The sequence below is a fragment of the Orbicella franksi genome, chromosome 14, assembly GCF_964199315.1.
Source record: "Orbicella franksi chromosome 14, jaOrbFran1.1, whole genome shotgun sequence".
NCBI classification, from domain to species: Eukaryota; Metazoa; Cnidaria; class Anthozoa; order Scleractinia; family Merulinidae; genus Orbicella; species Orbicella franksi.
Genome location: NC_138158.1, coordinates 11,023,057 through 11,038,694, shown reverse-complemented (window position 1 = coordinate 11,038,694; position 15,638 = coordinate 11,023,057). Strand labels below are relative to the sequence as shown.

At 40.1% G+C, this 15,638-nt stretch overlaps 3 protein-coding genes across 4 annotated transcripts in view; 1 reads left to right on the top strand and 2 right to left on the bottom strand.

Annotated features, from left to right (window-relative positions):
• The window catches only part of LOC145467734 (uncharacterized), a 144,968-nt gene that overhangs the window by 98,876 nt on the left and 30,454 nt on the right, over positions 1-15,638 (bottom strand). The window lies entirely within an intron of this gene.
• Positions 1-15,638, bottom strand: part of LOC145467673 (ATP-binding cassette sub-family D member 3-like) — a 32,830-nt gene that overhangs the window by 3,274 nt on the left and 13,918 nt on the right. For both annotated transcript variants that reach the window (XM_081451276.1, XM_081451275.1), the window contains exons 17-23: positions 3,910-4,001; positions 3,395-3,504; positions 2,944-3,010; positions 2,694-2,757; positions 1,974-2,051; positions 1,489-1,554; positions 771-884 (exon numbers count right to left, since the gene is read on the bottom strand). In XM_081451276.1, the coding sequence (XP_081307402.1) occupies positions 771-884; positions 1,489-1,554; positions 1,974-2,051; positions 2,694-2,757; positions 2,944-3,010; positions 3,395-3,504; positions 3,910-4,001 (591 nt within the window). The remainder of the gene's footprint in view (positions 1-770; positions 885-1,488; positions 1,555-1,973; positions 2,052-2,693; positions 2,758-2,943; positions 3,011-3,394; positions 3,505-3,909; positions 4,002-15,638) is intronic.
• LOC145467716 (melanocortin receptor 5-like) lies at positions 9,640-14,604 on the top strand. Its single transcript, XM_081451320.1, has one exon. The coding sequence runs from the start codon at positions 12,263-12,265 to the stop codon at positions 13,202-13,204; it is 942 nt and encodes a 313-aa protein (XP_081307446.1). The 5' UTR covers positions 9,640-12,262; the 3' UTR covers positions 13,205-14,604.

Here is a 15,638-nt window from a genome sequence, read left to right as displayed (position 1 = left end):
CACAAATTACCAAAGACATGAGTCGCAAAAACACATCGGAGATAAAAAGCGGTTTAGGCTTTTCCCCTTTTCGAGAGACTGAGCGTCTGAGATTTGACGCTGTAAATTCCACTGATAATATCGCTAGGTAGATCGTGGATTGGTTACAGTTCTGCGCGTTTTACCGTTGACCACGAGATCTTTCATAAATCTTTGACCACTTTTTGACATCGTCTACACAACTTTCTTATCGCTTTGGTTTTCATTTGCCAATTAAAATACGAACAGGGGGGAGGCGGAGTTGACAATTGTTAGAGAGCGAACCTGGAACTTGACTACTGCGCCTCACACTGTTCTTGCTATTTGATTGGCATATTAAAAAAAGTAATCAGAAAGTGTTAGAAAGTGATAACAAAACCTTACAAGACGCAACAGCTTGGCGCACAGTAAAATGTTATCTCTTCCGATTAGTTTTCCTCAATTTCGTTCCTCGAGTCTTCGTTCCTTACTGCGCAAGCTTGACGAAACGAAGCTCCGTCACAGGTTCGATTTTGATTGGTTTTAAAAACAATGGAAACAAGCGGAAATAAAACACCAGCGTCTCGATTGAGCCATGTGTTTCTCAGATAGACATGCGCAATTCAACCGGAAGTCCGATATTTTCGGACTTCAAACCAGATCTTTCAAGGGTCGCACGTTTCTCGACCGCGTACGAGGTTAAGCTCTCCTAGGTCGCTCTAAAAGATTGCTAACATCGATGATTAAAGGATTAAGGTGGCTGCTTCACTTGCCTGGTTGAGGTAATCTTCAAGATCGTGATCGCTGAGGCCTTTCCTGAGCAAGTCTTCTTTAGTGTCGGGGTATATTACTTGATCCCGTAATGTCCCCAGGGTCATATACGGACGCTGTAAAACAAGAATGACCATACTAATAACCAAAACAACAGGGTCAAATGCAAGGATTATTCAACGTCATAACACGTAATCCGCGAAAAGCCGTTCTTTTCACAGTGACAACCGTTTCAGTTTCCCTTTTCCTTCGTTCTGACAGCCCACAACATGGGTAGAGATTACCTCTCAGCACACTGATGGCAAGATTTTCGATGATCTTTCGAAGATTGTTTTAACTCTTAAATCTTATTCAGTTTCTCTCCAAGCAATAATAAACGTTTTGGGACGGCCTTAACGAAGCAAATTCCCCAAAAGCGCTCTCTGGACTCAAGTCTTGCGACGATCAATATCGAAACACAAAACTCTTTTCAACTCAGGTATAACTCAATAATGTAAACTTGTTCTTACAAAACGTGGCTAAAAGAAACGCTTATTTCAAAATTAAGTGAGAGTTAATTCTAGGACATGTTATACTATGTAATGTTGTTACTAAAGCGCACAAGACCGTAAAAGCAAAAGTTAAGTCGACAGACTTCGCTGAAAATTATACTAAGAAGCTATCAGAAATGACAAAGAGATATTCTGGAGCGTTTTGGTGCGTTCCTTTGAAAATATTTACCTGTGGAACGTAGAAAAGCTTGCTCTTGTTTGGTTTCACCAGTTTACCGCCAAACAGTGGCCACAACTATTAGGAAAGAGATATACTGATAAATAGACATTTGTCCACTAACATTACCTACCCCTTTCTTGAATTCAACTAAACAATTAACGGCCGCGAAACCGCGCTCCAAGGTAAAACAACTTAAGTCACGCTAGTGTCACGCCATATTAACAGTCTTAGGTTGTCACGTTACAAGTTAAAGACCACGTTCTAAAGACTACTTTCAATTGTGACTTCCGCTAAAGGCTTCCGCTATAGACAATTTGGGTTACATAATAAATAGTTGGAACCCAGGAGTATAAGTAGTTCGTATAGTGCGATCGTCCGGGTGAGGGTAGTTGTGAAAAAAACTGTTGTTGGTGACTGACATTTGGACAACCTGAGCAGAGGTCATCTTCAGAGTTTATCCCAGAAACGGAAAACCGTTCTTCGTACAATCTTACCTCTCCTAAAATTCTAAACAACGAACTCTTTCCACATCCATTTGGCCCACAAACTAACACATTCATTCCAGAGCGAACCTGAATTAAAAATATACAGCACATTAACTATACCGAGTAAAAAACAAGTAAAAATGACGAGTGAACCAATGAGAACTGGCGAAAATATGCAAATCGGGCGCAAAATGGAAAGCAACCTGATTGGTTGAAACGACAACCCGCACACGTTTCCCCGCGCTTCGCGTCAGCTACGTGTATTTGCATCGAGTTTTGAGTGGTTTCCTGGATTGTCTAAGTCCTTTTTGATTGGCCAAAGTGATTACTTTAGGCCCAGTACACACTGCGCCGGAGAAGGAAAACGCAGCTTTAATTTCACGTTTAAGACTACCGTCCACACTAATCTGTCTCGAAAACGGAGCTTTTCGCAAACGCTCTTCAACCCGAAGAAATTTTAAAACGCCGGCTTTGCGTTTTAGCGAGTACGGAAAAATAAGAAAACGGAGCTTTTCAAAAACAATGATGTCACGATGATTGTGGGATTTTCCTGGCCGAGTTTTCCTCAAACACAAATTCAAAATGAACGGTGGTTGGTGCGTTTTCAAATTCCTCCCGCGTAGTGAGGACGCGGCCTTACGTTTGGTTTTAACAAACTGAAAACTGCTCTGTCAAAAACGAAACAAAAGCTGTCAATTGTGAGTCAAAAGCCACCAATAAATTATTTACCTCAAACGAAAGGTCATTCACAAGAACATCCCCATTTGGTGTAACCAACGGAACATGTTCAAATCTAAAACGAAACCAACACAAGAATGAGTGGCAACCTTTTATTAAAAGCCAATACACCTTAACACATCACTGCAGGCAGTCTCTGTTGATACTGTAAGCCCATTACAAAAACATCACGCTTAACTGAACAGGTCAGGCCTTGTTTTATCACAATGAAAACGGTGTATTTACTGTACTTGTTCATTACCTGATTAGGTGATCAGTTTCGATTATTTCCCCTTGATTGGGAACCAACGGGTCTTTGGGAATCTTGTCTGAAAGAAAAATAACACAATCACCTTGAACACGTGATGTAAAATTCTAAGTGCATCGGATTTCACACAGAAAGGGACCACACAACCCCCAAAGGCAGTACTATTTTTACAATTTACTAGTCTAATAAACCAAACAGAGTAACTCTTGAGGGTGATAAAACCCAAAAGGAAACAGACTGGAAAAATTAATAGGAATACGAATAAAGATACGCCATCAACGACTCTTAAATGTCCCGCTTTCGTTCCTAATACCAGTTTGAAGAATGTACCAGAATCATCTAAGACTAACGTGTAACATTATATAACGCCATTTGAAGCTAAATAATGCACTGTAACCCCTTTAGTAAGCGGACATGTCACAATGGATATTTCTTTATTTTGTACCTTGCGTTGCATTGTCTCCTCTTGACTGACTTGAAATCATTGTTCGCTGATATTTGCCTTTATTGAGGTCTCTTAATACATTCATTAGTTCAGATACTCTGGAAGTGTACCTAAACGGCAAAGCAAAAACAGAATTGCACATGAAGGTAGTACAACTTGATCAAGGTAGGAATTGGAGTAACTGACTGACCCCTGCATAGCACTGCTGGTGATTTTGATCCTTAGTGTGTTAGGTTTGCGTCCAAACTTGCTTTAATTAGCTAACATAAACTGCCCCTTATAAGCCGTGGTTTTATACAACTTCGTAAGGGGTTTTGGATAGGCTTATAAAGGGGCTTATAAAGGGGCTTACATCCAGGAGAGGGAATGTAAAATGTTTCGAAACGTTCGCAAGACGTTTTTCACATATTGGTATTTAATTAGAGGAGGAGGGGCTCATAATCGGAAGTAACATTTGTTTACTGGTAGATGGGCCTAAAACAAAAACTTTCAATTGGTTCCTTTTGTACACTTACCCTGCGAGTCGAGTTAACTCTCTTCCTGCCAACACGAGCCGACCAATCGCCTCCGCCATTTTTACCAACATTCTGCCACTTCTGTAATAGTCCTGTTAGTAACAATGATTAATCAATAAAGACTTCTTATTGGCTACACATCGATGATATCTATGTAAACAAAACTATAAAGAGGGCTACTTATAACTAATTGTACCTCTTTGGTACGCTTCGGCGGAAAATTGGGAGAGTTTGGTCGAGCTATGACCCGTGGTTAACGAGACGTTGTCGAGCCAAAATACTCATGCGTCTCGTTAAAATACGAGACCAAACGAGACTGATTTGCCTCCACAGCGTACCGAAAAGGTACGATTAGGTATTTACTGTACCCAAATTTGACCACGTGAGCACGATATCGTAGCCATATCAGGTCAGTGACTTGATATCGATGGGATATCAGGACAGTAGACAAGGCTTCTGATTGGCTAATTGTGAATTTTGGTTCGGTAAAATGTACATATACATGCAATTTCCCTCATATTTCGACAACGAGGAAAATGAATAACACTGATTTAAGGTGATCATAACGAGCCAGACGTTCTTAGCAACCAAAAAACAGACCTGGGATCCCGTGGAGATGTAGAACTTTTAGTCCTACATCTCCACGGGATATCCAGTGGCTTACAGCATTCCAGTGTAATCATATCCCTGTCGGTGATCACTTATGTTCCACAAAACGCGTCAAGTTTTGCACGAATGTGTCATAATCCTAAAGTGTGAAATTATATTTACCATAACACAATTCCATCGTGTCAGAAAGATACAAAACATTTTAATAGTCGGCGATTCGGGAAATCGCGTGACTGACGTGAAGAATTTGGATTAAAAGAAAAAATAACGTTGAAACAATGTGTTTTCTAGATTGGGGCGCAAACGCCAGTTTAAAACTTAGACTTTTTGATACATTTCTTACTCTTGTAAAGCTACGGAGCACGTATAGATGAAACGTTTTCGCTAATCTCAGTTATCACTATTATTCAGTAAGCGAAGTGACTATGCCCAGCAGCCCAGAAATGCCCGAGAGTCAGAAATGTTCTCAGATTTTCCGTGGAAAGCCTGATTGAAACCTGTTTAGGGTATTCTCTGCATACATGTTTGTTGCTTAGCGATTCCAAAAATAATCTGAATTTTCTTGTATTCGAATTCGAAGATCATGTGCACCAACACTTTGAAAATCAGTTAATTTTATGGGCAGTCAGGAAATTATCTCAAAAATTATGTTAAAGCTCTCAAGAGCGTTAAAAATCTCGAGTACATGATGTAATTCTTTACGAGAAATGCCGAGCGATTCTGGAAACAGCACGACGGAAAAATCACTATCAGGATTTTGTTACATATCCCGAAGCACTCAGCAACTGTATTGCATGGACTTCAGCCTGGATGAACCAGAAAGGATATGTAACATGTTCCTATAATTTCACGCATGACGGAAAAATAACTATGGCGATTTTGTTACATATCCCGAAGCACTCAGCAACGTTATTGCATGGACTTCAGCCTGGATGAACCAGAAAGGATATGTAACATGTTCCTATAATTTCACGCATGACGGAAAAATAACTATGACGATTTTGTTACATATCCCGAAGCGCTCAGCAACTGTATTGCATGGACTTCAGCCTGGATGAACCAGAAAAGGATATGTAACATTTTCCTACAATGTCACGCATGACGGAAAAATAACTATGACGATTTTGTTACATATCCCGAAGTACTCAGCAATTGTATTGCATGGACTTCAGCCTGGATGAACCAGAAAGGATATGTAACATGTTCCTATATTGTCACGCACGACGGAAAAATCAATATCACGATTTTGTTACATATCCCGATTCGCTCAACAACGGTATTGCATGGACTACATTGCTGTGGTCCCAACTAACTCTTGAAGAACTTAAGTATATTTCTTTCAAAGAAATATATTTCCTTTCAACACCTTAGAAGCGTTGTTAGGTGCCAGGAATCAAAGAGATCTTCCATCATCTCTAAAAAGAAAACTGAAACGACAGCTTTATGCCCACAAACGGATTTAACAACTACTCAATTCAGTTTACTTATGGTTATATGGCGGGTGCCTCCGAATAGCAGAAATCAAAAACCTTTTAAACGTAATACCAGAAAACTTCTCCATTTTTTTTTTCTTTCCTAGGGTATTTGGTTTGGCCATGGTTAGCTAAATTTACTTGCCTTCGCCTATTTTTCTTAAGCAGTATAGAGTTACCGATAATTTTTATTTTTATTCTACCTGGACCTAATCCTCGAGTGTGGCGTATCTCTAAACGCGCGAAAACTTACGAGAGAAAAGAATATTGATATGGGCGGGAACCTCCAACCAAAACACTATGCAAATCGATACTTTTCCACAAGTAAAAAACACGTGGGTACATTTGGGGCAGGGCTAAAAGTAGCATCTTTAAAAAGTTAGGTAAGCATTGGTTGGGATTCCCGCACCTAAAACGCGAGTGTGGCGCATCTCTAAGCGGACGAGAACTTCCAAGAGAAAAGAAAGTTGATATTGGCGAGAATCTCTCACCCAAGCACTCTCCAAATCGAAAGACTTCCACAAGTGAAATACACGCGTGTAAATTTGGGGAAGGGTTAAAAGTAGCATCTTTAAAAGGTTAGGTAAGCATTGATTGGGATACCAGCAGCTAAAACCCGATTGTGGCACAACTCTAAACGCGCGAGAACTTACGAGAGAAAAGAAATTTGATATGGGAGAGAATCTCTCACCCAAACACTGTGCAAATCGATAGTTTTCCACAAGTGAAAAACACGTGGGTAGATAAGGGGCAGGGCTAAAAGCAGCATCTGTAAAGAGTTAGATAAGCAATGGTTGGGATTCCCGCACCTAAAACACAAGTGATGGCGCATCTCTAAACGCACGAGAACTTCCGAGAGAAAAGAAAGTTAATATGGGCGACAATCTTTCACCCGAGCACTGTCCAAATCGAAAGACATCAACAAGTGAAATACACGTGTGTAGATTTGGGGGAGGGCTACAAGTAGCATCTTCGAAAAGTAAAAAAGCATTGGCTGGGATTCCTGCACCTAAAACGTAGGTGTGGCGCATCTCTAAACGCGCGAGAATTTACGAGAGAAAAGAAAGTTGATATGGGCGAGAATCGCTCACCCAAGCACTGTCCCAATTGATAGCCTTCCACAAGTGAAATACACGTGTGTAGATTTGAAGAAGGGTTAAAAGCAGCATCTTTAAAAGGTTAGGTAGGCATTGGTTGGAATCCCTGCACTTAAAATGCAAGCGTGGCGCATCTCTTATCGCGCGAGAACTTACGAGAGAAAAGAAAGTTGATATGGGCGAGAATCACTCGCCCAAGCACTGTACGAATCGATAGGCTTCCACATTTGAAATACACGTGTGTAGATTTGGGGGAGGGCTAAAAGCAGCATCTTTAAAAAAGTAGATAAGCATTGGTTAAGATCCCGCACCTAAAACGCAAGTGTGGCGCATCTCTAAACGCGCGAGAACTTCCCAGAGAAAAGAAAGTTGATATAGGCGAGAATCTCTCAACCAAGCACTGTTTAAATCGAAAGACTTTAACAAGTGAAATACACGTGTGTAGATTTGGCGGAGGGCTAAAAATCGCATCTTTAAAAAGTGAGGTAAACATTGGTTGGGATCCCTGCCCCTAAAACTCGAGTGAGGCGTATCTCTAAACGCGCGAGAACTTACGTACTTACGACAGAAAGGAAAGTTGATATGGGCGAGAATGTCCAACCCAAGTACTGTCCAAATCGACAGACTTCCACAAGTGAAACACACGTGTCTAAATTTTGGGCAAAGCTCAAAGCAGCATCTTTACAAAGTTGGGTAAGCATTGTTTGGGATCACAGCACCCAAAACTCGGGTGTGGCGCATCTCTAAACCAGCGAGAACTCACAAGAGAAAGAAAAGTGTATATTGGCGTGAATCTCTCACCCAAGCATTTCTCAAATCGATAGACTTCCACAGGTGAAATAAACGTGTGACGATTTGGGGGAGGGCTAAGAGCAACATCTTCAAAAAGTTAGGTAAGCATTGATTGGGGTTCCGGAACCTAAAACGCGAGTGTGGCGCATCTCTAAACGCTCGAGAGCTTACAAGAGATAAGAAAGTTGATATGAGCGGAAATCTCCAACCCAAAGACTGTGCAAATCGATAGTTTTCCACAAGTGAAAAACACTTGTGTAGATTTGGGGCGGGGCTAAAAGTAGCATCTTTAAAAAGTTAGGTAAGCATTGGTTGGGATCCCCGAACCTAAAACGCGAGTGTGGCATATCTCTAAACGCGCGAGAACTTACGAGAGAAAAGAAAGTTGATATGGGCGAGAATCTCTCACCCAGGCACTGTCCAAATCAAAAGACTTCAACAAGTGAAATACACGTGTTTGGATTTGGGGGAGTGCTAAAAGCACCACCTTTAAAAAGTTAGGTAGGCATTAGTTTCGATCCCTGCGCCTAAAACGCGAGTGTGGCGCATCTCTAAACGTGCGAGAACTTACGAGAGAAAAGAAAGTTGATATGGGCGAGAATCACTCGCCCAAGCACTGTACGAATCGATAGGCTTCCACATTTGAAATACACGTATGTAGATTTGGGGGAGGGCTAAAAGCAGCATCGGTAAAAGGTTAGGTAAGCATTGGTTGGGATCTCTGCACCTAAAATGCGAGTGTGGCGCATCTCTAAACGTGCGAGAACTTACAAGAGAAAAGAAAGCTGATATGGGTAAGAATGTCCAACCTAAGCACTGTCGAAATCCATAGACTTCCACAAGTGAAATACATGTGTGTAGATTTTAAGCAAGGCTAAAAGTAGCATTTTTAAAAAGTTAGGTAAGCATTGGTTGGGACTGCCCTGCACCTAAAACGCGAGTATGGCGCATTTCTAAACGGGCGAGAACTTACGAGAGAAAAGAAAGTTGATACTGGCAAGAATGTCCAACCCAAACACTGCGCCAATCAATAGTTTTCCACAAGCGAAATGCACGTTTGTAGATTTGGTGGAGGGCTAAAAGTAGAGTTTTTAAAAAAGTTAGGTAAGCATTGGTTGGGATCCCCGCACCTAAAACGCTAGTGTGGCGCAGCTCTAAACGTGCATCTCTAAATTCTATGAGAACAGGGCTGTATTCCTCTAAGGCTGTGGGTGTAATTCGTAGAAACACTGAGTTTTTATAAATCGTTTAGAAATTCTTCGATCAGTTGAAATTTATGTTGCTGGCACATGAGTGGGCACTTTATATGTAGACCGTGATGTAAGATACCTTAAACTATTTTTACTGTTTCTGATGCACTGCTACGTTAGTCTGCTTTACAAATAATTAACTGCTCTGGTCGAGTTTTTAATTTCAATATGATTAAACGTTCTTTTTATACGTTCCTGTTAATAATGATGCAAAGTTGTCAATTTTAGTAATTTCAATTTGAAGACAAGGTCCTGTTAGTACCTTGTTACTTGATGAAAATTTTGCGGGGTTTGTTTTACCAAGGCGCTTCATGACGCCTCCTGGAATAACCTATACCTTCCTTAGTTAAATCGTCATCAGTTTATCGTACGTTATTTAGGTTATTGATTGAAAAAATAATTATACTTTTGAACCTTAGTTCCTCTATTTTCAGGGGATGGCGGGTGGGCTCACTTCTTTCGGAGGTCGTTACTTACCTCCAGGTATTAAGTTTCTCCTCGCGCTTTTTTTTTTTTTTTTTTTTTGCCCTCGGCTGTGTAATTGTGCGATATTTTCTACCCAATAACTTCAATTGCCGAGCATGACAATACTGCACGTGGCTCCCACTGCCAATGACATACTCAGATAAGTATTCTAGATCATCTGGGTTTTTATTCCTTAAGATCTGTGTTAGATTGATTAATCAAACGCTCCTTTACGCCCAGACAAGCATCTCGATGCAAGCTCAGAGTTTATTGTGATGGCTTTCATTGCGTAAACAAGACATTTACGTCTGCTCGCCGCACTTAACTTCCATTCGTAGGCACTTTGGCATCTTTAAGTTCAGTTTGTAGATCTGAACTTGGTTCAGGGGGAGAAGCAGAGGAAGGTTCATGTTGTGTAATTCGTTCGTTTTCGGGGGATTACTTGATTTATCGGCATTCCCCTGTTTTGTCCGCCCACGTTTTTTTCCTGCCCAAGTCTTTCTTCACGTGTGTTTAGACGTGATCCGATATATAATGACCTTGTTTTGTTCCAGATTATTGGCGTCGGTGGAGTCCGCCATCATTTGAAAGCATCGGGAATGACTCGAACGCACAATTCACTTTTAAAGGACTATTAATACCGTGACTTCATTTTAAAGCTTGTCTCATATTCCATCGGCCCTTTCTGGTTTATTTTTTATTTAATATCATCGACATGTCACTGAAACAGATTATGATGCCTTCCCTGGCCGCAAGACGAAGAACCCTAGCGAGGGTATGTAAGGAATACTAGGAAAATTTCCTACCATTTCTCTGCGGTACTTACAGTAGAAGCCCCGTGCGTCCCGTCATGCTAAATTATGTGATAAAGTGTGATAGCGACTTAAAAACAGTTTCAAACTGACTCGTTTTGCTTTCGAGTTGCGTGAGAAATTTGAAGCCTTTCCGAGTCCGCGTGAATAGAAATCGTTTCCGAACCCGGCAGGCACACAGTGGAGATATAATCAATATCTTACTAACCTCGTCTTCTCGGTCCGCACTGTAAGTTACGGATCCTCGTTTTTTTCCCCTTCGATATATGACCCGCGCGCTTTGCGCTTGGGCCATAAATCGAAGGGGAAAAAGCTCGGTCCGTAACTTACAGCACGGACCTCGAACTCGGTAAGTAAGAGGTATAGCTCGAGAAGCTGAAGCTAAAAAACTGAAAATCGGAGTTTTCATTGATGGTAATATCGAATTTTATTAAAGTTACTACGCACGCTATGATTGGTCAGTTTAGCTGATTGTATTTTACTGTATGCTAACATAACAAATAAAAGTTTTAAAATTCATTTTACTTTAAGTTGTGCATTAAAACGTGTTAACGAGTTAACAATGATTTCCAATTGACTCGTTTTGCGTTTTTGAAGCCGTTCCGCGTGAATAAAAATCGTTTTCGAACCCGTCAGACGGCGTAGAGATTTAATAAAGGTCTCACAAATATCGTATTCTCGGTCCGTACTGTAAGTTAGGTATTCTCGGTTATCCCCTTCGATTTGAGGTATACATTTTCTCTGTAGTTATTCATTTTATGTTTTCTGATAAAGGGGAAAGGTTTCTGAAAAGGGGCGTGGTAATTATGTCTCGACTCCGTCCGCTGTCGTCGAATCAAGAGAATGTCAATGAAGTGGCAAGAAAATCGGCACACTGAAAGAAGCAGAAGAAGCAAAGTTTTCCTTCGAAAAATAAGTCAACCATTGAAAGGAAACAGCAATGCTTTCCAACTGGCAAGGGAATTTGACTACGAATACGGGGCTTTTCAACAAGGAGAAAAAAAATACTGAAAGTTAAGGGTTTTTTTGTTAATATATGTATATTTTTTATGCAGTGCTAAGAATAATATACCAGCGTGTGTTAAATAATGGTGGACCCTGATCAGGCAGAAGACATGTACAATGGCTTTCAACAAAAGCATTATTCGGTACCCAACTCATAAATACATTGATTAGAGGATGCAATTTTTATCGCTTTAACGATATGAATAAAAATAGGCTCAGTGTAATTTTTTTTTTCAGACTGGTGTAATGACAGAGGAGTGACAGGATAAAAGTTTTCCGAGCTGAGTGACATGGAGTTGGACCAGGTTTTTCTGCGATTTTACGCCGAAGCCCGGGCGAAGGATGGCGAATTATACAGTCGCTCCTCATTACTGGCCATAAGAAATGCAATTGAACGGTTCTTAAACAACCCTTCACACAATAGAGACATAAAATAACAAAAGGTGAAGCCTTAACTTGGCCTCCTACGCAACGTGTGGTTTAACACTTCCCTCCACTGGTGTAGAAGAGGCTGCGAGAGTCAACGCGAACTCCGTGCTAACAGCTTTGTGTTCGAAGTAGATGAAGATTGCCGTCCGTACGCTCGCATGTATGTGGACGTGCTTGGGGTAATAATAAGGAGTTAAAAATAGCGTTCATCTTTTAAACCTGTCAATCATTCGATATTCATCTATTGGACGTGTATGAGGAAAAAAGAAGGGGTTATAAAAAGTGTTTAAATTCGTTCGTTAGAATAGATATTAACTGAGAAGCCGCTTTACTGCTCTAAAAATTTCGGCACTGTTCGTTAACTAATTTCTGTCTCGTTATTTCAAGCGTTTAATTAACTTACTACATCTGTGACTATCGATATGGGAACAGCAAACTTAACTGATGATGGACCGCAGAAAACAGTTGAACAACTGTTATGTTCCGCTGGTTTAACTACTGGACTACGTGGCCACTTGATGTTTCTTTCAGTATTAAACTCCTTTCTGTTTATCAGTGCAACCCTTGGGAATGTTCTGATCCTGATTGCTTTTCACAAGGAGTCCTCACTACATGCGCCATCCAAGCTCTTGCTTCGTAGTCTCGCGACAACTGATCTCTGTGTTGGTCTTATTTCAGAGCCTGTCATTATTACCTTTTGGATATCTGTAGTGAATGAACATTGGAATATTTGTCGCTACGCATTACTGGCACATTTCATAACAGGATATACACTGGGTAGCGCGTCTATGTGGACACTGACTGCAATAAGCGTGGACAGACTTCTCGCCCTGTTGTTGGGGCTGAGATACAGACAAGTTGTAACTTTAAAGCGAACCTGGGTAATCGTTGTTTCCCTTTGGGTTGTGTCCACTGCCTCTTCAGCAACCTGGTTTTTAAATTCCCTCATAACCTTACGGTATGGCTTTATACTTATTTTACTATGTCTTGTAACCTCGATCTTCTCTTACACAAAGATTTTCTTCACCCTCCGTCATCAGCACACTCAGTTACAAGACCATGTTCAACAACTGAACCAAACAAATCAACTAAACATAGCGCGATACAAAAAGGCAGTGTCCAGTGCAATATGGCTGCAACTGACGTTGGTCGCTTGTTATCTACCCTATTGTATAGTGGCGGCTTTGTGGGCTCATAATGGACTATCTTCATCTATGGTTAACGCTTGGAGTTATGCAGTCACCTTAGGTTTGTTAAACTCGTCATTAAATCCGATTCTTTACTGTTGGAAGCTAGAGGAAGTCAGACAAGAAGTGAAGAACACAATCAGACAAGTGCTTTGCCATTGTATTTCGAGTTTTTGACCGCAGTATGGTAACCGTCAGTAACATTCTTTTATTGTTGAAACTAAAGCAAAATGTCTCGAATGAAAACTTGATTGAAGCTGTAAATAAAGAGATAAAAACAATAAATTGCAATTTTTCTCTGTATAGACCACATTACACAGAATTCAAATTTATTTAGATTAAGATTAGAGCATGTTTCCTTCAAAACAGTCAGAAAGCAGAGAGATCTTGCTGAGATGATTGAGCAATTCTGTAACAAAAATGAATACTTTCCGAGGGCACTGAGTCATAAGATAAGATAAGATAAGGTAAGATAAGATAAGATAAGATAAGATAAGATAAGATAAGATAAGATAAGATAAGATAAGATAAGATAAGATAAGATAAGATAAGATAAGATAACATAAGATAACATAAGATAAGATAAGATAAGATAAGATAAGATAAGATAAGAACTTTATTAACGTGTCGAAGTCGCTAGCATACAATGTATACTAATTGGTGACAGAAGATAAGCACGATACACTTGATTTTTTTCAGTAAACACCTCAGTTTCACTTTATTCTGGTTTTCCCACAACTTTTGGTCAGCTTTAGTCTCAAAATATTCCCCATACAACGAATATAGATTAAGATAGGGATGCTGTAATAAGATAGGGATGCTGGTGGCAGTTTATTATACAAATATTGTGACTCAATTCTTCCGTGAGGCAAAACACTAAGGTTTCTTCGTTGCTTTCTTAGAACATCTAGAGCTTTTAAATTCTTAGTGTTACAAAGAAGGTGCATATTTTTGTAGCTGCCAGCGAAAAATGAGTTTATTACAATAGCATTGAAATTGATCGGTGAAGCGTGCTTTTGTACATGTTTGAAGTGGTGAAGCTCCGTTTTATTGATCAAAAAAACTGAACTTTTGTATGTTTAGAGAATTGAATTGTCGTGTCAAATCGTTCAAGGTAAGCGTGGCAAGCAATTTTTGTTAACGTCTCAAAACGTACTATTGACATAACAAAGAAAGGCTCCTGATGTAAACATCCTTCTTTTAAGACAGCTAGCTAAGTCTTCCGTCTTTAATAGTGTAAGGTGATGTGTTTGACGCCCATAGGTCTTTAGCTTTATTTGACCAAAGGTGAGGAAAACAAATAACCTGTTGTTGTAGAAAAACGGCGATAAAGTTATTGGAATGGAAAACATAAAAATATTTCTTCGAGAAATTTAAGCATTGTTATAACGAAATATTGTGCGACTTGCTCGTTAGCATGGCTCATATTTCATTGCATTCACGTTAATATGGCGTGGAAAGGTTTTTGTAAACAGCGTCAGGAATGAAACGACTTTTTTTAATCAGCCATTTTCTTCCATAAAGTTATTATAGTTTTAGCAAAAAAATGAACGAGTGATGAATAAAATGTCTAGTTCCCCCCCTCCACCCCCTCCCCACCCCTCAAAAAAAGAAAAACATTTTTTTGGATGCTTTCACCTATTAAAGCACAGGTAGCATCACTCTTGTTTTGGTATATAAACGGTGTAAGCCGTGTCCGAAGTCATAAGCTGTTCAAATAGGGGATGTTGGGGAATCGAAGATCGTAGTGTGGCTCCCTCGACTGAGTAAAATCAACCCATCTGACGTTCGAAAGCGTTTCAAAGAGGGAAATACGCTTGTGAATTCGAATACAATTACTAGATTCAATACAATTGTTCTAAAACAGGTGGATGTGCGCGAGCTCGGTGAGTGGGTGAACGAAGGGATCGGCTGCCGCGGTCGAGCGTGGTCTTCCGAAAGCGTTATACGCGCTTGCTGGCTGTTTACTGAATTAGGAATGTTGGGTGTTTAAAATATCCAAGTGAGCCACCTAACTCTGCGGAGGATCGACCCATTTGGGTTTGCATTTGGATAAAAGCAGATGTTCGGTTGTGTATTTTCTTTGCATAGACGTATATTCATCTCCAAAGAAAATAGAGGAGACATGTTTGTCAGCGAGTGTGAGAAGAGAGGAAAGCTGCCCATCATTTAATTATAGATAACAAAGCAACGGGAAAGCTGAAAACGCCTTTGTCAGTTAATTGATAAAATGCACTGAGAGCAGCTTTTACAAAGTGCTTTGGACGCGCTGGCGAAATTAAAGAAAGCTCTGCTAAATTTTCATTGTCAGGTAAAACAGAATCAAAGGCTCCTTCGAGCTACCTCATGGTATGTGGTAATTATTCTATGAAGTGCTATCCTTTGCCTCTTTTGGAACTAAGAAGTGTTACATTCATTTGCCTCAAACGAATTGAAAATCAATAAAAGTCAAAGTCATTTTCCCTTAGGAGCTGTAATGAGCAGATGGGAAATAAATATTGAGCAGATTAGTAAACGCATGAAATGAAAAAGGCGTACATGTACATTCATTTGGCATGTAACTAAGAAACACGCCAAAGTTTTTAAAACCACCCAGCCTATTGATTCACGC

Coding starts and splice junctions, on each gene's coding strand:
- LOC145467716 (XM_081451320.1), top strand. CDS start 12,263: ATGGGAACAGCAAACTTAACTGATGATGGACCGCAGAAAACAGTTGAA.